Consider the following 26,048-nt stretch of genomic DNA (forward strand, 5'->3'; position numbering starts at 1 on the left):
ATGTGTTCTCTGAATGGCTATAAATTAGGAGAGGGGGAGTGTGCAATGAGATCTGGATGTCCTCTTACACGCTGAAGGCAAACATGCAGGTGCGACAGGCAGAAAAGACGTAAATGAGATGTTGGCTTCATAATGAGAGGATTTGAGTACAGGAGAAGGGAGATCTTGCTGCAATTATACAGGGCCTTGCTGAGGCCACATCCGGAATATAGTGTGCAGTTTTTGATCCCCTTATCTGAGAAAGGATGTTCTTGCTCTTGAGGAAGTGCAGAGGATGGTGGGGCTGACGTATGAGGAACGATTGAGTTGGTTAGAAGTATATTTGCTGGAATTTGGAAGAATGAGGGGGGATCGCACAGATATCTATAAAATTCTAACAGGACTGGACAGGGTAGATGCAAGGATGATGTTCCCAATGGGGGAGTTTGGTTTTAAAGCAAATTATTAGTCACAAGTAGGCTTACATTAACACTGCAATGAAGTTACTGTGAAAATCCCCTCGTCATCACACTCCAGCCCTGTTTGGGTACACTGAGGGGGAATTTAGCACGGCCAACGCCCCTATCCAGCATGTCTTTCAGAACCAGGGTTACAAGTCTGAGGATACAGGGTTTAGGACAGCGACAAGGAGAAATTTCTTCACCCAGAGAGTGGTCAGTCTGTGGAATTTGTTACCACAGAAAGTAGTTGAAGGAGTTAGACATGACTCTTCAGGCAAAGGACACCCAAGGGTATGGAGGGGAAGGTGGGATCAGCTGATTGAGTTTGGATGATCAGTCATAATCAGAATGAATGGTGCAGCAGGCACGAAGGCCTGAATGGCCTCATCCTGCTCCTATTTTCAATGAACTGTATTCCTTTGGGTACAGCACCGATGTCTGAATACCGCTGTCCGTGGATAACCAGTGGGGCATTCCCAAAATTCCATCCAACAAAGTAACGAGAGTAATGGAGACACTTCTAGATGAGAGGCTGGGATGGTTTCACTCACAATTCTCGTCTCCCTGGCTTTCCCAGTTCGGGCTTGTGTGTGACTCACCGGATTCAGTCACACCTGATACAGGTGTGACACTGACACCGTTCTCAACACTTTCATTCACTGCTTCCTCCTTCCTTTTCTCTTTCTATAATGAAATCAGGGTGGCACACAATGCATCATCATCATCTGTCAACACAGGTCTGTAAGTCATTAAAAAATTAACTTGCTAAATCCGACTCTAAAAAACAAGGAAGGAAGAAAGAAAGCACTGGGAAGAGGGTTTTGAGGTTTCCTGGGAATACAGTGTCTCCACTGCTCCATCGTTCTCCCGGAGAAGATATGCCCACAGTTAGAATGGCACGCTGGGCACACAGATACCATAATGTGCCAGCTGTCTAATGTCTAGTGAGAAAACAGATGGGTTAAAGTCTCAGGTGAAGGTGTTAATTTGATGAAGGATGGTGCTACCTTGGCAACATACCTTTCCAGCATTTTCCAGGACTGTGCTGGAATGGACAGTACGCTGTCTCAGATTGTTGGAACCTCAATAAACGCCGCAAGCACACAGCACAGCTCTTACTGGTGTCGGTGAAAAGCGTGACATCAAGAGAGAGAATAAGCTGCTGCAAAGGCTGTGTGTTCAAGTGCTGAGGTTCCGGAGCTGACAGAGACCCCCACACACACAGTCACTGAGCTGTGAGACCCCCCCACACACACAGTCACTGAGCTGTGAGACCCCCACACACAGTCACTGAGCTGCGAGACCCCCACACACACAGTCACTGAGCTGCGAGACCCCCAGACACACAGTCACTGAGCTGTGAGACCCCCCACACACACAGTCACTGAGCTGTGAGACCCCCACACACACAGTCACTGAGCTGTGAGACCCCCACACACAGTCACTGAGCTGTGAGACCCCCACACACAGACACTGAGCTGCGAGACCCCCAGACACACAGTCACTGAGCTGCGAGACCCCCACACACAGTCACTGAGCTGTGAGACCCCCAGACACACAGTCACTGAGCTGTGAGACCCCCACACACAGACACTGAGCTGTGAGACCCCCACACACACAGTCACTGAGCTGTGAGACCCCCACACACACAGACACTGAGCTGTGAGACCCCCACACACACAGTCACTGAGCTGTGAGACCCCCACACACACAGTCACTGAGCTGTGAGACCCCCACACACAGTCACTGAGCTGTGAGACCCCCCCACACACAGTCACTGAGCTGTGAGACCCCCAGACACACAGTCACTGAGCTGTGAGAACCCCACACACAGACACTGAGCTGTGAGACCCCCACACACACAGTCACTGAGCTGTGAGACCCCCACACACACAGTCACTGAGCTGTGAGACCCCCACACACACAGTCACTGAGCTGTGAGACCCCCACACACACAGTCACTGAGCTGTGAGACCCCCCCACACACAGTCACTGAGCTGTGAGACCCCCACACACACAGACACTGAGCTGTGAGACCCCCACACACACAGTCACTGAGCTGTGAGACCCCCACACACACAGTCACTGAGCTGTGAGACCCCCCCCACACACAGTCACTGAGCTGTGAGACCCCCACACACACAGTCACTGGGCTGTGAGACCCCCACACATACAGTCACTGAGCTGTGAGACCCCCCACACAGTCACTGAGCTGTGAGACCCCCACACACACAGACACTGAGCTGTGAGACCCCCACACACAGTCACTGAGCTGTGAGACCCCCACACACACAGACACTGAGCTGTGAGACCCCCACACACAGTCACTGAGCTGAGACCCCCACACACACAGACACTGAGCTGTGAGACCCCCACACACAGTCACTGAGCTGTGAGACCCCCACACACAGTCACTGAGCTGTGAGACCCCCAGACACACAGTCACTGAGCTGTGAGACCCCCACACACACAGACACTGAGCTGCGAGACCCCCACACACACAGACACTGAGCTGCGAGACCCCCACACACACAGTCACTGAGCTGTGAGACCCCCAGACACACAGTCACTGAGCTGCGAGACCCCACACACACACAGTCACTGAGCTGTGAGACCCCCACACACACAGTCACTGAGCTGTGAGACCCCCAGACACACAGTCACTGAGCTGCGTGCCCCCCACAGACAGTCACTGAGAGCATTGCACTATGTGAGTTATTGTCCTTGATAACTGAGGGTTGTACAGTGTCGTATCGATTAAAAAAGGGTCATATTCTCGCGTTGGAATTGTGCAACGATCAGTAAACCCTTATTTATCAGGCAGACCCTGTATCCCAGCTCCGGGGACTCTGGCACAGCTGGTGTAGCTGGAGTGAGGATGTTGTCTTTACTGAGCTGGGGGTGGTTTGGGGGGCTGGGGGTGGTTTGGGGGGCTGGGGGTGGGGGGGGGTGCACGGGGGTGGGGGGGGGACGGGGGGGGGGTGAGTGCACAGTCAGGCCGGGGCTAGCTAGACATCACCTGTCTCCACAATGCCCAGAACTCTACCTGTGGAGGGGGAATGGAGAGTGAGGAGGTCAGTGTTAAACAGACAGTAACTGGGGATTGAGGGGATGGTTATCCCGTTGAGGTGGTTACCAGGAATTCCCAGAACTTCTCCTGTGCTGTAGAGGCTGAAAGGGAGGCCAGAGTAAGGGAAGCAGATGGAAGAAGGTGATGCAGTGAATGAAACAGAGAAGGAAAAGTGCAGCAGACTCAGCAGCAACGTGGAGTCGCACACAAGCAGAAACGCCAGTAAAATCCAAACGCAATCACTTACCCAGGTCATCTCTGTACCTTACACCTGTCCCTGTATCCTGCACCTGTCCCTGTATCCTACACCTGTCCCTGTATCCTACACCTATCCCTGTATCCTGCACCTGTCCCTGTATCCTGCACCTGTCCCTGTACCCTACACCTGTCCCTGTATCCTGCACTGTCCCTGTATCCTGCACCTGTCCCTGTATCCTACACCTGTCCCTGTATCCTACACCTGTCCCTGTATCCTACACCTGTCCCTGTATCCTGCACCTGTCCCTGTATCCTACACCTGTCCCTGTATCCTACACCTGCCCCTGTATCCTGCACCTGTCCCTGTATCCTACACCTGTCCCTGTATCCTACACCTGTCCCTGTATCCTGCACCTGTTCCTGTATCCTGCACCTGTCCCCGTATCCTACACCTGTCCCCGTATCCTACACCTGTCCCCGTATCCTACACCTGTCCCTGTATCCTACACGTGTCCGTGTATCCTGCACCTGTCCCTGTATCCTACACCTGTCCCTGTATCCTACACCTGTCCCTGTATCCTGCACCTGTCCCTGTATCCTACACCTGTCCCTGTATCCTGCACCTGTTCCTGTATCCTACACCTGTCCCTGTATCCTACACCTGTCCCTGTATCCTGCACCTGTCCCTGTATCCTACACCTGTCCCTGTATCCTGCACCTGTTCCTGTATCCTACACTTGTCCCTGTATCCTACACCTGTCCCTGTATCCTACACCTGTCCCTGTATCCTGCACCTGTCCCTGGATCCTACACCTGTCCCTGTATCCTACACCTGTCCCTGTCGCCTACACTTGTCCCTGTATCCTACACCTGTCCCTGTATCCTGCACCTGTCCCTGGATCCTACACCTGTCCCTGTATCCTACACCTGTCCCTGTCGCCTACACTTGTCCCTGTATCCTACACCTGTCCCTGTATCCTACACCACCCCTGTATCCTAAACTGCCCCTGTATCCTACACCTGTCCCTGTGACCTACACTGCCCCTCTGTCCTATACCTGTCCCTGTATCCTACACTGCCCCTGTATCCTACACCTGTCCCTGTATCCTACACGTGTCCGTGTATCCTACACCTGTCCGTGTATCCTACACCTGTCCCTGTGTCCTACACTATCCCTGTATCCTACACCTGTCCCTGTGTCCTACACTGCCCCTGTATCCTACATTGCCCCTGTGTCCTACACTGTCCCTGTATCCTACACTGTCCCTGTATCCTACACTGCCCCTGTGTCCTACACCTGTCCCTGTATCCTACACTGCCCCTGTATCCTACACCTGTCCCTGTATCCTACACTGCCCCTGTATCCTACACCTGTCCCTGTATCCTACACTGTCCCTGTATCCTACACCTGTCCCTGTATCCTACACCTGACCCTGTATCCTACACTGCCCCTGTATCCTACACTGCCCCTGTATCCTACACTTGTCCCTGTATCCTACACCTGCCCCTGTATCCTACACCTGTCCCTGTATCCTACACTGCCCCTGTGTCCTACACCTGTCCCTGTATCCTACACCTGTCCCTGTATCCTGCACGTGTCCCTGTATCCTACACCTGTCCCTGTATCCTACACCTGTCCCTGTATCCTACACCTGACCCTGTATCCTGCACCTGTCCCTGTATCCTACACTGCCCCTGTATCCTACACCTGTCCCTGTATCCTACACCTGTCCCTGTATCGTACACCTGTCCCTGTATCCTACACTTGTCCCTGTATCCTGCACCTGTCCCTGTATCCTGCACCTGACCCTGTATCCTGCACCTGTCCCTGTATCCTACACCTGACCCTGTATCCTGCACCTGTCCCTGTATCCTACACTGCCCCTGTATCCTACACCTGTCCCTGTATCCTACACTGCCCCTGTATCCTACACTGCCCCTGTATCCTACACTGCCCCTGTATCCTACACCTGTCCCTGTATCCTACACTGTCCCTGTATCCTACACCTGTCCCTGTATCCTACACCTGACCCTGTATCCTACACTGCCCCTGTATCCTACACTGCCCCTGTATCCTACACTTGTCCCTGTATCCTACACCTGCCCCTGTATCCTACACCTGTCCCTGTATCCTACACTGCCCCTGTGTCCTACACCTGTCCCTGTATCCTGCACGTGTCCCTGTATCCTACACCTGTCCCTGTATCCTACACCTGTCCCTGTATCCTACACCTGACCCTGTATCCTGCACCTGTCCCTGTATCCTACACTGCCCCTGTATCCTACACCTGTCCCTGTATCCTACACCTGTCCCTGTATCGTACACCTGTCCCTGTATCCTACACTTGTCCCTGTATCCTGCACCTGTCCCTGTATCCTGCACCTGACCCTGTATCCTGCACCTGTCCCTGTATCCTACACCTGACCCTGTATCCTGCACCTGTCCCTGTATCCTACACTGCCCCTGTATCCTACACCTGTCTCTGTATCCTACACCTGTCCCTGTATCCTACACCTGTCCCTGTATCCTACACTGCCCCTGTATCCTACACCTGTCCCTGTATCCTACACTGCCCCTGTATCCTACACCTGTCCCTGTATCCTACACTGTCCCTGTATCCTACACCTGACCCTGTATCCTACACTGCCCCTGTATCCTACACTGCCCCTGTATCCTACACCTGTCCCTGTATCGTACACCTGTCCCTGTATCCTACACTGCCCCTGTATCCTACACTTGTCCCTGTATCCTACACCTGCCCCTGTATCCTACACCTGTCCCTGTATCCTACACTGCCCCTGTGTCCTACACCTGTCCCTGTATCCTACACTGTCGCTGTATCCTACACCTGTCCCTGTATCCTACACCTGTCCCTGTATCCTACACTGCCCCTGTGTCTACACCTGTCCCTGTATCCTACACCTGTCCCTGTATCCTACATTGCCCCTGTGTCCTACACCTGCCCCTGTATCCTACACCTGTCCCTGTATCCTACACTGCCCCTGTGTCTACACCTGTCCCTGTATCCTACACCTGTCCCTGTATCCTACACTGCCCCTGTGTCTACACCTGTCCCTGTATCCTACACCTGTCCCTGTATCCTACACCTGTCCCTGTATCCTACATTGCCCCTGTATCCTACACCTGTCCCTGTATCCTACACCTGTCCCTGTATCCTACACCTGTCCCTGTATCCTACATTTACCAGAGGACTGAAGAGCCCTTTGAGAGTGTCGTTTACCCCACTTCAGGCTGACATTCTCATGCACCAATAGAATTCTATATAAAGCAATATGTAGCTATATAGCAGGTGCTTTCTCCCTGTTACCTTAACCAACGTCATTAATACTGATTGTTTTGTCATTATTTCGCTGATTGTGAGAGCTTGCTGTGCACAAATTGACTGTCTTGTTTGCTGCATTACAACTATGTTCAAAAGCTTTTCATTGTCTCCAAAGGTGTTTGAGATGTGCTGAGTATGCGCAGAGCAATTTGGAAATCGGATTTTTTTTATTTTCTAATCTTATTTGCAGCCTTTTCCGTGTCACTGGATCTCCAGGATGGAGAAGGATTGAGTTTCTCACCTTCTTTGCTCCCCCACCTGGAGTGTGGGTGATGTTGTCCATCGACCCAATCTTGGACTGGGCCTTATCCTTAAAATCCACCTTCTGCGATTTGATCTCCACGTTTCCACCGCCTGACAGAGAGAGTTTCAAACAGATCGAGTAGGTTAGACCGTGCTGGCGTTAGATTGAAATCCATACTTGTACTTTTAACAGCTAATTATTTTTCTCTCCCTCATTACGAGCATCACCCAGGCAGCCTCCATTCTCAGTCTGTAAATGTGAATGATACACAGGCTCTGGAACTGCAGGATTCTCCCACAACGGAGACACCTCCCCATTTCTCACCACTGTTAATACACAACAACCACACTTTATGCGGAAATGGTTTTTCTCCCTCACATCACATTTGTTTCTTTTACAAATCACTTTAAATCTGTGCCCTCTTGTTCTTGATCCTTTTATGAAAGAGAACAGTTTCTCCCTCTCTACTCTGTCCAGTCCCCTCATTATTTGAACATCTCTTTCGAATCTCCTCTTAGCCTTTTTCTCTCCAGGGAGAACAGCCCCAACCTCTCCGATCTATCCTCATCCCTAGAGCCATTTTCGTAAACCTCCTCTGCACAAGGATATTTTGGCCCTGGAGGGAGTGCAGAGGAGGTTTACTAGGCTGATACCGGAGTTGAGGGGATTGAGCTATGAGGAGAGGCTGAATAAACTAGGCTTGTACTCGTTAGAGTTTAGAAGAATGAGGGGAGATCTCATTGAGACGTATAAGATGATGAATGGGATGGATAGGATAGAGGTGGAGAGACTCTTCCCGCTCAAAAAAGACAGTAGGACTAGGGGGCACAGCCTCAAGATAAAGGGGAGGCGGTTTAGAACGGAGTTGAGGAGGAACTTCTTCACTCAAAGGGTGGTGAATCTCTGGAATTCTCTGCCCGTTGAAGTGGTGGAGGCTGCCTCGCTAAATATTTTTAAGAAGCAGGTTGATGGGTTTTTGATAAGAGAGGGGATTAAGGGTTATGGGGAGAGGGCGGGAAAGTGGAACTGAGCCACAACAGATCAGCCATGATCTTATTGAATGGCGGGGCAGGCTCAAAGGGCTAGATGGCCGACTCCTGCTCCTATTTCTTATGTTCTTATGTTCTCTCTTCAATGTGTTCCCAACTTTCCAATAGTGCAGTGCCCAGAACTGGACACAGTATTCCAGCTGAGGTCTAACTAGTGTCTTGTATAAGTTTAGCATAACCTCCTTGTTCTTGTATCTGTGCCCCTATTAGTAAAGCCCAGGATTTGTATGCTTCATTAACTGTACACAATTTTACCTGTCCTGCCATCTCCAATCCACCTACATTCCAGCTCCCCCTGCTCCTGCGCCCCCTTTAGAATTTTACCCCTTGTTTTATTTTGTCTCTCCAAGTTCTTTCTACCAAAATGCATCAGCTCACATTTCTCCACATTTGCCACCTATCTGCCCACTCCACCAACTTGTCTATGTCCTTTTGAGGTTCTACATGGTTCTCCTCTCAGTTTACAATGCCTCCAAATTTTGAATCATCCGCGAGCTTTGTAATTATCCCCTGTACACCAAGATCTACATCAATAATATACATCGGGAAAACCAAGGGTCCCAATACCAATCCCTGGGGAACACCACCACAAACCTTCCTCCGACCTGTAAAACAGCCATTGACCATTTACTCAATTGACCAATACTCAGCCAATTTCGAATCCGCCTTGCTTCTCTCCCTTTTATTCCACAAGCTTTAACTTTCCTCACAAGTCTATTGTGAGACCCAGCTTTAGGAGAGATGTTAAGAGACTGTTTGGTCTGTGGTATAAACAGCCTGACCGTACAGGCTGAGACCAAAATCTCTTCGGAAAAAGCTGTGAAGTTAGCGACTGAATGCGCTGAGCAGGGCGTAAGTGAGTTACAAGACGTTCCCAAAGAGGGCAACTGTTTGTGACAGGAAACAGCATTGTGAAGAACAGCCTGAGAAAGGGGGGCGGGATTCTTGTTTTCAGTGTAGAGGGGGACATTCTCAAGAAACGTGCTAATTCAGAAATTATGCAGGCAATTTTCTCTTCCCACCCGCCACGGGAAGCAGAGCAGGCAGGGAAGTGAGCCAGGTGAAGGTCCGTTCACCTCGGGTGGGATTTTCCAGTTTTGGGGCAAGCATGGCTGGAAAATCCATGAGGTGTCTCAAGTGCGTGACGCAGAGTGAAGCGGTCAGCACAGAATGTGCAAAATAATCCACAACGGTCAGTTTAACTCTTTTAACAAAAACTGGATGGGAGCCTGACAATGGATCCAAATTGTATACCCTAAAGCAGGTCCAAGTGAGTAATGTGCCCCCGGTAGATGTAGCCTTGATGGTAAATTGTAGATCTCTTAAAATGGAAGTCATCACAAGCGCTGTGACAATAGTGTCGATATGCGCAATCTTCTTGGAGATCCTCTCCACTCAGAGCCGGCAGTTTGCGGTGTCGATGGTAGTCATGATGTGGAGATGCTGGCGTTGGACTGGGGTGGGCACAGTGAGAAGTCTCACAACACCAGGTTAAAGTCCAACAGATTTATTTGGCACTAGCTTTCGGAGTTTTTGGAAGGAGCCTGAGACTCTGAAAGCTAGTGCCAAATAAACCTGTTGGACTTTAACCTGGTGTTGTGAGACTTCTTACTGTGACAATAGTCACAGGGAAACAGGCATTTCGTTAGCTTCAATGAGACCTCCAAACATTGACTCTGAGCGAGTGAGGAGTCATACACAGGAGAGAGACTGAAGACAATAGGGTCAGCAACAGTTACTGTGCCCTACAGAAACCAAACAAGCACAGCATCATCCTGGTAAGTGAGAACTTGTCTGATGGTCTGCGATTGTCAAAAGCAGATAAATGTCGCTGTGTAAATATTCTGCGGTTTTCCGAAAGGAACTCCGGGGGGAGCTAAAGTCAAAATTGATCTGAATTCCAATGCAATGCCTAAATTTTTTCAGCTCCACCCAGCTTCATCATAAAGTTGAAGTTAAGCTTGGAGGGCTGGATGATGTAGATATTATAAAACCTGTATAATTCTTCAAATGGGCTACACCCATAGCCTGTGTCCTCAGATTGGATCGTAGAGTAGGAATTTGTGTGGATTATAAACTAACCGTCAGTCGAGGGGCTCAGGTAGACATTCCTAGAATCAAGGACCTCCATGCCAATCTAACAGGAGGTTTAGAATGTATCAAATATCAGTCAGCCTATCGGCAGCTGGAGTTGGGATGAAGACTCACAGAGGTTAGTTACACACACAAGTATTTATACCCCATACACACGTTTACTGTTCGTTAGCCTGTGCCGTTTTCCAACATATGATGGAAAGTTTATCACAACGTCCCGAATGGTTTATCTTGACGATCTTCTAATTACAGGACCCTCACCTGAACAGCACAGGTCAAACTTAGAGGAAGAACAAAGAAGAAAATTACAGCACAGGAACAGGCCCTTCGGCCCTCCAAGCCTGCTCCGACCATGCTGCCCCGACTGAACTCAAACCCTCTACTCTTCCGGGGATCATATCCCTCCATTCCCATCCTATTCCCTGCCTGCTGCAGTTGTAAATGCGCCTAGTTTGGGGGCGTTTAAGAGATCCGTGGATAGGTTTATGGATGAAAAGGGATTGGTTTAGGTTAGAGGGTCATTGTTTTTTAACTGGTCGGCGCAACATCGTGGGCCGAAGGGCCTGTTCTGCGCTGTAATGTTCTATGTTCTATATTCACATATTTTTCAAGATGCCCCTTAAAAGTCACTATTGTATCCGCTTCCACTACCTCCCCCAGGCACCCACCACTCTCTTGGGTAAAACATTTACCTCAGACATCTCCTTTAAGCTTTCCCCTCGCACCTTGAACCTCTGCCCCCTAGTAATTGGCTCTTCCACCCTGGGAAAAAAGCTTCTGACTATCCACTCTGTCCATGCCCCTCACAATCTTGTAGATTTCTATCAGGTTTTGAGGAGATTTGAAGAAGTGAGTATCTATTTGAAATGGGAGAAATGCACATTCCAGGCGGATGAAGTTACACATTTGGGTTCCAGAGTGGATACAAAAGGTTTACATCCTTTGCAAGACAAAGTTGAAGCCATTAAAGAGTTTCCGTGGAATAAAACAGAGTGTATCGGAGTTAAAATCATTCCTAGAAATGGTGAATTATTCTGGGAGATAGCTCCACTTTGCCAGGTCTTGAAGAAGCCTCAGATGGGAAGAGGAACAGAAAGAAGCTTTTACCAGAGGCTCTGCAGTCATTGGCATCGCTTTGATCCAACCAAGACATTGGGAGTTACCCGAGATGGATTGCCCTATGGAATGGGAGCAGTTTTGTCCCACAGAATACCTGATAGAGCACAAAGGCCAATTGCCTTGATGGCGGGAACATTAGCTGATGCAGAGAAAAAGTATTCCCAGATAGATAAGGGAAGTTTGGTGGTAATTTATGCAGGGAACAAGTTTCATCAAAATATATATGGTAAACATTTCACCATCGTCTCAGATCACAAGCCGTTGTTGGGTTTATTCCAAGGGGATAAGTCAGTGTCACTGATGGCCTCTGTGAAGGTGTGAAGCTGAGCTCCATCTGTTCATTTCGTATAGCCACTCTTTCCATCACAGACCAGGGACACAAATATCGAACGTGGACACACTCAGCTAACTGCCCTTGCTGCAGTCTGTACCTTCACCACCAGTTCCACAAAAAATCATGTTGTTACACCTAATAGAGACTTTGCCCGTTTCAACGAAGCAAATAAAGAGACCCAGTGTTATCGAACGTGAGGCAGGGCTGGCGAGAGGATGTGTCAGAGCTCACTAGCAGCGCAGGACAGAGATGTGAGGATGGTGTGTTACTGAGGGGGGGGCTCATGTTATGGTGTCACCCCCCCCCCAGGGCAATGGTTTTTATGATAGGAATTGCGCAGTGCACACCCCAGACAAAGCAGGACGAGAGAGCACTCACCTGAAGGTATACCTAGTGGCTGGGCAATGATAAAGAAATAGAATGAATGGTCACCCGGTTGTGAGGCTCAGCCATCATTGCTGCCACCGGTGAATGTTCACCCACAGGAATGGGTGGGTCGGCCGTGGCCAATTCCGCACATGGACTTTACAGGACTGTTCATGGGACACATCGTCCTCATCCTGGTTAATGCTCATTCTGGATGGCTGGGTGTCCAACTAACAAAATCCACAATGGCCACAGCCACCACTGACAAATAGAGGAAACTTTTTCTCTATCCATGGCATCCCGGGGGTCTCAATGCCAAACAACATCATTCTCAGCGGACGGATTTCAGAAATTTGTTAAGTCAAATGGTATTCACCTTGTTCAGTCAGCCCCTTACCACCCAGCCTCCAAGGGGTTAGCAGAGCGAGCTACACAAACATTCAAATCATTGATGAAAGAAACATGTCAATGGTTTCTATCTCTACATATCGGCAGTTCTTTGTTGTCTTATATCACACCAAACGCAACTGTGAGGGTCACACCAGCCAAGCTATTAACGGACCCTACCTACCGACACGGATAGGATTTTCCCACACTTGGTTCTCAGTTGTATTTTCTACCTGACACCTGTCATAAGCACACTTTTTCTTCCTCACCTTAATTTCCATCTTTTTTATCCAGGGAGTTCTGGAATTGTTTGCCTGGCCTTTCCGTTTAAGGAAATATTGATTGTGTCTGGAGCGTTTCTGTTTTGAAGGCAGCCCATTGTTCAGCTCCAGATTCTCCCGCCAACCTTTCATTCCAGTCTAACCGGCCCAGCTCTGTTCCTGCCCCATCGAGATGTACTCTCCCCCACTTCATTATTTTCACTCTGGATTGCCTATGCCTTTTCTATCATCATCCTCAATCTTACAATACAATGATCACTATTTCCTAAACGTTCCCCCGCCGATACTATATCTACTTGGCCCACCTCCTCACCAAGAACCTTGGGGTGGCATGGGGGTTAGCACTGCTGCCTCACAGCGCCAAGCACCCGGGTTCGATTCCCAACTTGGGTCACTGTCTGTGTGGAATCTGTATGTTCTCCCCGTGTCTGCGAGGGTTTCCAATGGGTGCTCCGGTTTCCTCCAACAGTCCAAAGATGTGCGGGTCAGGTTGACGGGCCATGCTAAATTGCCACTTAGTGTCAGGGGAACTAGTAGGGTAAATGCATGGGGTTATGGGGACAGGGCCTGGATGTGATTGTGATTGGTGCAGACTTGATGGGCTGAATGGCCTCCTGTGTACTGTAGGGATTGTATGATTCTAAGAATCAGGTCTAACAGTGCACTCCTTGTTGGACTGGACACATGTTGCTATAGAACATTTCCCTGGACACAATCTAGGAACATTACCCTCACCATCCTTTCCACTGTCACTATCACTGTCCTAGCCTATATTTGGGTAATTAAAGTCCCCCATTACACCACTCAATAATGTTTGCATTTCCCTGCAGTTTTGTTCCTTTACTTCCTTCTCACTAGTTGGTAACTACACTGAGCAATGTAATGTCTCCCATTTTGTTCCCTCGCTCTAACCAAACTGATTCTGTCCTTGACCTCCTTGAGGCATCATCCCCATAACCTGCACATTTACCATGGCAATCCCCCCTAACCGACACATCTTGGGATACGAAGAGACAATTGACCATGCTGAATCTCCCTAACCATCTTTGGAGTGTGGGAGGAAACCGGAGCACCCGTTGGAAACCCACGCAGACATGGGGAGAACATGCAAACTCCACACAGACAGTGACCCGAGGCTGGAATTGAACCCGGATCTCTGGCGCTGAGACACAGCAGTGCTAACCCGCTGTGATACCCTGCTGCCCTCCTTCTCCAGCATTTTTACCACCATCCCTCTCTCTCCTTTCTTTCCTTTTCTATCTTTTCTGAACACCTTGTAGCCAGGAATATTTAACACCCAGTCCTGCCCCTCCTTCAGCCAGGTCTCAGTTGCAACATCATATTTCCACAATGCAATCTGTGTCTGTAACTTCTCGATCTTATTTACCGTACTTCATGCGTTCCCATACAATGCACAGTAACTCTGACTTAGACGTCATTACTTTTTCCTTTACTCCAACGTCACTTATTAACTCACCATTCTCTTCCTGTCTCTCCCGGTATTTTGTGCATCCTGGTATTCCTTGTTAATATTCTCTCGCCCCTGCTGAGTTAGCTTAAAGCCCTCCCGACAGCAAAACATCCCGCAGGCAACGCAGTCCCGATCGTGTTCCCGTACAACCCATCCTCTTTGTACAGGTGCCACCTCCCCCAGAGCCAGTGCCTATGTCCCAGGAATCTAAACCCTTCCATCCTGCACCCTCTTTCCAGCCACACACTCATCTGCCTCATCCTCCGATTTCTGTCTCACTTTCACGAGGCACTGGGAGTAATCCTGTTTATTAATGTTCTGCTCCCTAAATTCTCATTGCAGGATCCATTCCCCCTTCCTACCATTGGTACCAACGTGGACCATGATCTCTGATTCCCCGAGAAGATTGTCCAGCAGTTTCTCTGTGCCATCCTTGAGCCTGGCGCCAGGGAGGCCACATACCAAGCTGGAGTCATGTCTACAGCCACAGAATCGCCGGTCTGCTCCCCTGACCACGGAATTCCCTAACACCGTCTCTCTTCTTCCTCTCCTCCTGTACAGTTGAACTTCTGATGGTGCCACAAACCTGGCTTTTGCTCTGAGGAACCAGTTCCCTCACCAGCTTCCTAAACGGAAATCCGATTTGTAAACAGGACCCCAGAGAGTTCCTGCACTGGTTGCCTAGTTCTCTTGGGCTGTCTGTGCCTTCAGGCCCCTAAGCTGTGGTGTGACCACCCCGTGTTATCCATGTAGCTGTCATCCTCACCGTGACCCCCAGCCGCTCACCGTGACCCCCAGCCGCTCACCGTGACCCCCAGCCGCTCACCGTGACCCCCAGCCGCTCACCGTGACCCCCAGCCGCTCACCGTGACCCCCAGCCGCTCACCGTGACCCCCAGCCGCTCACCGTGACCCCCAGCCGCTCAGCGTGACCCCCAGCCGCTCACTGTGACCCCAGCCGCTCACCGTGACCCCCAGCCGCTCACCGTGACCCCAGCCGCTCACCGTGACCCCCAGCCGCTCACCGTGACCCCAGCCGCTCACCGTGACCCCCAGCCGCTCACCGTGACCCCAGCCGCTCACCGTGACCCCAGCCGCTCACCGTGACCCCCAGCCGCTCACCGTGACCCCCAGCCGCCCACCGTGACCCCCAGCCGCTCACCGTGACCCCCAGCCGCCCACCGTGACCCCCAGCCGCTCACCGTGACCCCCAGCCGCCCACCGTGACCCCCAGCCGCTCACCGTGACCCCCAGCCGCTCACCGTGACCCCCAGCCGCCCACCGTGACCCCCAGCCGCCCACCGTGACCCCCAGCCGCTCACCGTGACCCCCAGCCGCTCACCGTGACCCCCAGCCGCTCACCGTGACCCCCACTCTGAAAGCCGGAGGTCAGATTTCTGCATGGCTGTTCGTCCATGACAGGTGCGCACACTACAGGACATGCATTTCACTCCACTGAACTGCCCCGCCTTGAAGTAATTTCACTTCTCTTGCATTGACTCTATTCTGACGATATTGACCCCTAACTTACCCTTTTTCTAAACACTCATGTTTTATACAAAGAACAAAGAAAATTACAGCACAGGAACAGGCCCTTCGGCCCTCCAAGCCTGCACCGACCATGCTGCCCCACTGAACTAAAACCCTCTACACTTCCGGGGACCACATCCCTCTATTCCCATCCTATTCATGTATTTGTCAATACGCTCTTAAAAGTCACTAACGTATCCGCTTCCATTACCTCCCTTGGCAACAAGTTCCAGGCACTCTCTGTGTAAAACATCTGCCTCGTACATCTCTTTTAAACCTTGCCCCTCACACCTTAAACCTGTGCCCCGCAGTAATTGACTCTTCCACCCTGGGAAAAAGCTTCTGACTATCCACTCTGTCCATGCTTCTCATAATCTTGTAGACTTCTATCAGGTCTCCCCTCAACCTCCAGTGGGAACAAACCAAGTTTTTCCAACCTCTAATGCCCCCCATAACATCCTGGTAAATCTTCTCTGTACCCTCCACATCCGTCTGGTAGTGTGGTGACCAGAATTGAACACTATATTCCAAGTGCAGCTTAACTAAGGTTCTATAAAGCTGCAACATGATTTGCCAATTTTTAAACTCAATCCCCTGGCCGATGAAGGCAAGCATGCCGTATGCCTTCTTGACTACCTTCTCCACCTGCGTTGCCACTTTCAGTGACCTGTGTACCTGTACACCCAGATCCCTCTGCCTCTCAATACTCTTAAGGGTTCTGCCAATTTGCTGTATATTTCCTATCTGCATTAGACCTTTCAAAATGCATTATTTCACATGTGTCCGGATTAAACTCCATCTGCCATCTCTCCGCCCAAGTCTCCAACTGATCTATATCTTGCTGTATCCTCTGATGGTCCTCATCGCTATCGGCAAATCCATCAATCTTTGTGTCGTTCGCAAACTTACTAATCAAACCAGTTACATTTTCCTTCACATCATTTATATATATTACAAACAGCAAAGGTCCCAGCTCTGATCCCTGAGGAATTTGTCACAGCCCTCCATTCAGAAACACACCCTTCCACTGCTACCTTCTTTTCTATGACCGAGCCAGTGTTGTATCCACCTTGCCAGCTCACCTCTGATCCCATGCGACTTCACCTTCTGCACCAGTCTGCCATGAGGGACCTTGTCAAAGGCCTTACTGAAGTCCATGTTGCCCTACCCTCATCAATCATCTTCATCACTTCCTCGAAAAACTCAATCAACTTTGTGAGACACGATCTCTCCTTCACAGTGTCCTTTACACTGAGCACTTACCGGCCTATAACCTTATCAGTTGCTATGACGTCCCGGCTCACAGCAGCCGGAATCCTCAGCAGATTCTTCACCACTGCTCCTGCGGCAGGGAGAGAGCAGCATTGTCGCTGCAACTCACTCAGTCTCTCTCTCCCTGCTCATGTACCATTTAGATGGGAGTGTTTTCTCTCTCTCTCAGAGGTGAATGTACTCACTCGGAGATTTACCTGGTCTATGGTGAATGTTGTCCTTTGATCCACACTTTGAGGACACGTGACTCAAGTCAATTTTCTTGTTCAGAATTTGTACCTGAATCGATTTTAAGAAAAAGAGAGGAGTAGATAATCAGAGGGAGACTTTCTGTTTCTTTACAAAGAATCTATGAATGCAGAGGGAAGCTGAGAATGGGACATGGGGGAACCTGAGAATGGGACACGGTGGGGGAGGTGAGGGGGGCGGGGAGGGGAATCTCACACTGGGACACAGAGGGGGATTTTCACACTGGGACACGGGGATTCTTACACTGGGACACGGGAGGAAACCCATACAGGGACACAAGAGTGGAATTTCACACTGGGACATGGGGGGAATCTCAAACTGAAACACCAGGGGGCAGGTGGGAATCTCATACTGGGACACGGGAATCTCACACTGGGATACGGGGATTCTCACACTGGGACATGGGGGATTCTCACACTGGGACATGGGAATCTCACACTGGGATACAGGGATTCTCACACTGGGACACGGGAATCTCACACTGGGATACGGGGATTCTCACACTGGGTCACGGGAATCTCACACTGGGACATGGGGATTCTCACACTGGGACACGGGAATCTCACACTGGGACATGGGGGATTCTCACACTGGGACATGGGAATCTCACACTGGGACATGGGGGATTCTCACACTGGGACATGGGAATCTCACACTGGGATACAGGGATTCTCACACTGGGACACGGGAATCTCACACTGGGATACGGGGATTCTCACACTGGGTCATGGGAATCTCACACTGGGATACGGGGATTCTCACACTGGGACACGGGAATCTCACACTGGGACATGGGGGATTCTCACACTGGGACATGGGAATCTCACACTGGGATACAGGGATTCTCACACTGGGTCACGGGAATCTCACACTGGGACATGGGGATTCTCACACTGGGACACGGGAATCTCACACTGGGATACGGGGATTCTCACACTGGGACATGGGGGATTCTCACACTGGGACATGGGAATCTCACACTGGGACATGGGGGATTCTCACACTGGGTCATGGGAATCTCACACTGGGATACAGGGATTCTCACACTGGGTCATGGGAATCTCACACTGGGTCATGGGAATCTCACACTGGGACACGGGGATTCTCACACTGGGTCACGGGAATCTCACACTGGGTCATATGAATCTCACACTGGGATACGGGGATTCTCACACTGGGTCACGGGAGTCTCACACTGGGACATGGGGATTCTCACACTGGGACATGGGGATTCTCACACTGGGTCACGGGAATCTCACACTGGGTCACGGGAATCTCACACTGGGACATGGGGATTCTCACACTGGGTCACGGGAATCTCACACTGGGACATGGGGATTCTCACACTGGGTCACGGGAATCTCACACTGGGACACGGGGATTCTCACACTGGGTCACGGGAATCTCACACTGGGTCACGGGAGTCTCACACTGGGACATGGGGATTCTCACACTGGGACATGGGAATCTCACACTGGGACAAGGGGATTCTCACACTGGGACATGGGAATCTCACAGTGGGACATGGAGATTCTCACACTGGGTCACGGGAATCTCACACTGGGTCATGGGAATCTCACACCGGGATACGGGAATTCTCACACTGGGTCACGGGAATCTCACACTGGGACACAGGGATTCTCACACTGGGACACAGGGATTCTCACACTGGGACACGGGGATTCTCACACTGGGACACGGGGATTCTCACACTGGGATACGGGGATTCTCACACTGGGACATGGGGATTCTCACACTGGGATACGGGGATTCTCACACTGGGTCACAGGAATCTCACACTGGAACACGGGGATTTTCACACTGGCGCACGGGAATCTCACACTGGGATACAGGGATTCTCACACTGGGACATGGGAATCTCACACTGGGATACGGGGATTCTCACACTGGGTCACGGGAATCTCACACTGGAACACGGGGATTCTCACACTGGGTCACGGGGATCTCACACTGGGACACGGGGATTCTCACACTGGGACATGGGGATACTCACACTGGGATACGGGGATTCTCACACTGGGTCACGGGAATCTCACACTGGAACACGGGGATTCTCACACTGGCGCACGGGAATCTCACACTGGATCATGGGAATCTCACACTGGGATACGGGGATTCTCACACTGGGACATGAGGATTCTCACACTGGGATACGGGGATTCTCACACTGGGACATGGGGGATTCTCACACTGGGTCATGGGAATCTCACACTGGGACACGGGGATTCTCACACTGGGACATGGGGATTCTCACACTGGGACATGGGGGATTCTCACACTGGGTCATGGGAATCTCACACTGGGACACGGGGATTCTCACACTGGGACATGGGGATTCTCACACTGGGTCATGGGAATCTCACACTGGGACACGGGGATTCTCACACTGGGACACGGGGATTCTCACACTGGGACATGGGGGATTCTCACACTGGGTCATGGGAATCTCACACTGGGATACGGGGATTCTCACACTGGGTCACGGGAATCTCACACTGGAACACGGGGATTCTCACACTGGGACATGGGGGATTCTCACACTGGGTCATGGGAATCTCACACTGGGACACGGGGATTCTCATACTGGGACATGGGGATTCTCACACTGGGTCACGGGAATCTCACACTGGGACACGGGAATCTCACACTGGAACACGGGGATTCTCACACTGGGACATGGGGATTCTCAAACTGGGATACGGGGATTCTCACACTGGGATATGGGGGATTCTCACACTGGGTCATTGGAATCTCACACTGGGATACGGGGATTCTCACACTGGGATACGGGGATTCTCACACTGGGACATGGGGGATTCTCACACTGGGTCATGGGAATCTCACACTGGGACACGGGGATTCTCACACTGGGACATGGGGATTCTCACACTGGGTCATGGGAATCTCACACTGGGATACGGGGATTCTCACACTGGGATATGGTTATTCTCACACTGGGATACGGGGATTCTCACACTGGGACATGGGGGATTCTCATACTGGGTCATGGGAATCTCACACTGGGTCACGGGAATCTCACACTGGGACACAGGGATTCTCACACTGGGTCATGGGAATCTCACACTGGGACACAGGGATTCTCACACTGGGACACGGGGATTCTCACACTGGGATACGGGGATTCTCACACTGGGTCATGGGAATCTCACACTGGGACATGGGGATTCTCACACTGGGTCATGGGAATCTCACACTGGGACATGGGGATTCTCACACTGGGTCATGGGAATCTCACACTGGGATACGGGGATTCTCACACTGGGACATGGGGATTCTCACACTGGGACACGGGGATTCTCACACTGGGACACGGGGATTCTCACACTGGGATACGGGGATTCTCACACTGGGTCATGGGAATCTCACACTGGGACATGGGGATTCTCACACTGGGTCATGGGAATCTCACACTGGGACATGGGGATTCTCACACTGGGTCATGGGAATCTCACACTGGGATACGGGGATTCTCACACTGGGACATGGGGGATTCTCACACTGGGTCATGGGAATCTCACACTGGGACACGGGGATTCTCACACTGGGACATGGGGATTCTCACACTGGGTCATGGGAATCTCACACTGGGATACGGGGATTCTCACACTGGGACATGGGGATTCTCACACTGGGTCACGGGAATCTCACACTGGGTCACGGGAATCTCACACTGGGACATGGGGATTCTCACACTGGGTCACGGGAATCTCACACTGGGTCATGGGAATCTCACACTGGGATACTGGGATTTTCACACTGGGTCACGGGAGTCTCACACTGGGACATGGGGATTCTCACACTGGGTCACAGGAATCTCACACTGGGATACGGGGATTCTCACACTGGGTCACAGGAATCTCACACTGGGATACGGGGATTCTCACACTGGGACACGGGAATCTCACACTGGGACATGGGGATTCTCACACTGGGTCACGGGAATCTCACACTGGGACAAGGGGATTCTCACACTGGGACACGGGAATCTCACACTGGGACATGGAGATTCTCACACTGGGTCACGGGAATCTCACACTGGGTCATGGGAATCTCACACCGGGATACGGGGATTCTCACACTGGGTCACGGGAATCTCACACTGGGATACGGGGATTCTCACACTGGGTCATGGGAATCTCACACTGGGACATGGGGATTCTCACACTGGGTCATGGGAATCTCACACTGGGACATGGGGATTCTCACACTGGGTCACGGGAATCTCACACTGGGATACGGGGATTCTCGCACTGGGACATGGGGATTCTCACACTGGGTCACGGGATTCTCACACTGGGATACGGGGATTCTCACACTGGGTCACAGGAATCTCACACTGGAACACGGGGATTTTCACACTGGCGCACGGGAATCTCACACTGGATCATGGGAATCTCACACTGGGATACGGGGATTCTCACACTGGGACATGAGGGTTCTCACACTGGGATACGGGGATTCTCACACTGGGTCACGGGAATCTCACACTGGGTCATGAGAATCTCACACTGGGATACGGGGATTCTCACACTGGGATACGGGGATTCTCACACTGGGATACGGGGATTCTCACACTGGGTCATTGGAATCTCACACTGGGTCACGGGAATCTCACACTGGGTCATGGGAATCTCACAGTGGGACACGGGGATTCTCACAGTGGGACACAGGGATTCTCACACTGGGACACGGGGATTCTCACACTGGGACACGGGGATTCTCACACTGGGACACGGGGATTCTCACACTGGGTCACGGGAATCTCACACTGGGTCACGGGAATCTCACACTGGGACACAGGGATTCTCACACTGGGATACGGGGATTCTCACACTGGGTCACGGGAATCTCACACTGGGACACAGGGGGAATCTCACACTGGGACAGGATTCCCACACTGGGTCACGGGGGATTTCACACTTGGACACGGGAATCTCACAGTGGGACACGGGGATTTTCACATTGGGACACGGGGATTTTCACATTGGGACACGGGGATTCTCACACTGGGACACGGGGATTCTCACACTGGGACACGGGAATCTCACAGTGGGACATGGGGATCTCACACTGGGACACGGGGATTCTCAAACTGGGACACAGGGGGAATCTCACACTGGGACACAGGGATTCCGGGACACTCCTTAATTCTATTGCTTGTACTTACATTGCCTCCTCCTGGAACATGTCTGATCTTGTCTTTGGAGCCACACTTGGACTGCACGTTGCTATAATCTTCCTTCTTGTGTACGATTTGTACCTGCAGAAGAGAAAGGGTCACAATAATCAAAGGAAATCATGGTAAAGCTGTGAGTCACACAGAACAGCAATACTTTACCAGCCCAATGGAGGATCTGTACGTAACCAACACACCCAGTCAATGCTCAAACTAGGATTCATTGCTCCTGCTTTATCTACTGTGTGAGGTTGTGGCTGGAACAACATGTGATAAATTGATTGGTGGAACACATTGCCAGACTCGTTCTGCTCACGGTGTAGAGGGTCTGCCCCTCCCAGCAACCACAGCACTAACCAGGGCAACAGCAGGTCCCAGACATCCACAGATATATCGAGAAACCCACTCTGCTCGAGTCTGATCTCTCACTGATTCCCTCGCCCAGTACACCAAACTGAGACACAATTTCACCATACAATCACAGAATGGTTACACGCTAAGAAGGCCATTTGACCCATCATGTCTGTGCCAGCCCTCTGCAAGAGCAACTCAGCTACAGCCACGTCCCTGCCCACCCCCATTGCCCTCCAATTACTTTCTCTTCCGGGGCTTATCTAATTCCCTTTTTGACAGAACCTGCATCACCCACACACAGTGCATTCCAGACCCTAACCACTCGCTGTGTGAATCTGTCTCCACCACACTCTCAGACAGTACATTCCAGACCTTAACCACTCGCTGTGTGAATCTGTCTCCACCACACTCTCAGACAGTGCATTCCAGATCCTAACCACTCGCTGTGTGAATCTGTCTCCACCACACTCTCAGACAGTACATTCCAGACCTTAACCACTTACTGTGTGAATCTGTCTCCACCACACTCTCAGACAGTGCATTCCAGATCCTAACCACTCGCTGTGTGAATCTGTCTCCACCACACTCTCAGACAGTACATTCCAGACCCTAACCACTCGCTGTGTGAATCTGTCTCCACCGCACTCTCAGACAGTGCATTCCAGACCCTAACCACTCGCTGTGTGAATCTGTCTCCACCACACTCTCAGACAGTACATTCCAGACCCTAACCACTCGCTGTGTGAATCTGTCTCCACCGCACTCTCAGACAGTGCATTCCAGATCCTAACCACTCGCTGTGTGAATCTGTCTCCACCACACTCTCAGACAGTACATTCCAGACCCTAACCACTCGCTGTGTGAATCTGTCTCCACCACACTCTCAGGCAGTACATTCCAGACCCTAACCACTCGCTGTGTGAATCTGTCTCCACCACACTCTCAGACAGTACATTCCAGACCCTAACCACTCACTGTGTGAATCTGTCTCCACCACACTCTCAGACATTGCCTTCCAGACCCTAACCACTCGCTGTGTGAATCTGTCTCCACCACACTCTCAGGCAGTACATTCCAGACCCTAACCACTCGCTGTGTGAATCTGTCTCCACCACACTCTCAGACATTGCCTTCCAGATCCTAACCACTCGCTGTGTGAATCTGTCTCCACCACACTCTCAGACAGTACATTCCAGACCCTAACCACTCACTGTGTGAATCTGTCTCCACCACACTCTCAGACAGTACATTCCAGACCCTAACCACTCGCTGTGTGAATCTGTCTCCACCACACTCTCAGACAGTACATTCCAGACCCTAACCACTCGCTGTGTGAATCTGTCTCCACCACACTCTCAGACAGTACATTCCAGACCCTAACCACTCGCTGTGTGAATCTGTCTCCACCACACTCTCAGACAGTACATCCCAGACCCTAACCACTCGCTGTGTGAATCTGTCTCCACCACACTCTCAGACAGTGCATTCCAGACCCTAACCACTCGCTGTGTGAACATATTTTTCCTCAAGTCACCTCATTTTAAATTTGTGTCTTCTGGCTCTTGATTCTTCCACCAATAAGAACAGTTTCTCCCTCTGACCACCCCCTTATGATTTTGAATATCTCCATCAAATCTCCTCGCAATCTCTCTTTTCTCGGGATAATAATTCCAGTCTCTATCCACATTACTAAAGTTCCTCATTCCTGGAAACATTCTTGTCAATCTTTTCTACACTCTCTCCTCACATCCTTCTTAATGTGTGGAGCTCAGTATTGGACACTGTCTGCCAGTTCAGACTGATTGATAGAGGTTTATCAGAACTGTCTCAGTTTTGAACACTAAGGGTTGAGTTTCCCTGTGGTTTCTGGGGTCCTGACGTGAGGTCCAAGCGAGGCTATTCAGCCCACACTTCCCTGCCGTGAGGACACGATTGTAAACGTCCAGAAAGCAGCCTCCTCTTTGGCTGCCTCTGCCTCCATTAAGTTCTGTTACCTCGGCAACCCCATTAGGAGAGATGACCACTACAAGAGGGGCAAGGATTATGAGAAAGCCTCAACGTGGAGCGTCCCTGCTGGCTTGAACATCAATCATCAAATAACTGGGATGCAAACATACAAACTGGGGGCAGGAGAGGCCACTCGACCCCGCAAGCCTGTTCTATCACTCAATAAAATCACGGCTGATCTGCTTGCAACCTCTTGCGAAACCCCGATAACCTTCCATCCCCCTGTTAATCAATAATCTATCGAGCTCTGCCTTAAAACTAATCAAACACCCTCACTGGTGAGTCTCTGGAATTCTCTGCCTGTTGAAGTGGTGGAGGCTACCTCACTGAATATATTTAAGTCATGGGTGGATAGGTTTCTGATAGACAGGGGATTAAGGGTTATGGGGAGAAAGCGGGAAAGTGGAACTGAGCCACAACAGATCAGCCATGATCTTATTGAATGGCGGGGCAGGCTCGAAGGGCTGGATGGCCTACTCCTGCTCCTATTTCTTATGTTCACTGCCTTTTGAGGAAGAGAGTTACAGAGGCACACGATCCTTTGAGAGAACAAATTTCACCTCATCTCTGTCTTAAATGAGTGACCCCTTATTTTTAAACAGTGAGCCCTGGTTCTAGATTCTCCCACACAAGGAACCATCCTCTCCATGTCCACCTTGTCAGTACCCCTCAGGATCTTAAAGGTTTCCATCGACTTGCCTCTTACTCTTCTAAACTCCAGCGGGTACAAGCCTCACCTCTCTAACCTTTCCTCAGAAGGTTAGCTACCCATTCCTGGTATTGGTCTGGTAAACCTTTTCTGAAATGCTTCGAACAGATTTACACTTTGCAATGTCCAATACTGTACACAATACTCCACATATGGTCTCACCAATGCCTTGTACAACTGAAGCATAATCTGGATATTTTTATATTAAATTAATATATAAATGATAATATTCTATTAGTTTTCCTAATTATTTGCTGCATCTGTATACTAGATATTTGTGATTCATGCACTAAAACACCCAGGTCCCTCTGCA

General features: G+C 50.7%; 1 protein-coding gene across 1 annotated transcript in view; it reads right to left on the bottom strand.

Annotated features, from left to right (window-relative positions):
• Nucleotides 1-946: 946 nt before the first annotated feature.
• Nucleotides 947-26,048, bottom strand: part of LOC145339223 (uncharacterized) — a 162,140-nt gene continuing 137,038 nt past the window's right edge. The window contains 4 exon segments of the mRNA XM_080183618.1: nucleotides 947-1,124; nucleotides 7,294-7,406; nucleotides 17,396-17,477; nucleotides 22,657-22,749. Coding sequence (XP_080039744.1) covers nucleotides 984-1,124; nucleotides 7,294-7,406; nucleotides 17,396-17,477; nucleotides 22,657-22,749 — 429 coding nt within the window. The 3' untranslated portion in view covers nucleotides 947-983.

This window comes from Carcharhinus amblyrhynchos, unplaced genomic scaffold (assembly GCF_965287045.1).
Source record: "Carcharhinus amblyrhynchos unplaced genomic scaffold, sCarAmb.v2.hapA chromosome_351, whole genome shotgun sequence".
NCBI lineage: Eukaryota > Metazoa > Chordata > Chondrichthyes > Carcharhiniformes > Carcharhinidae > Carcharhinus > Carcharhinus amblyrhynchos.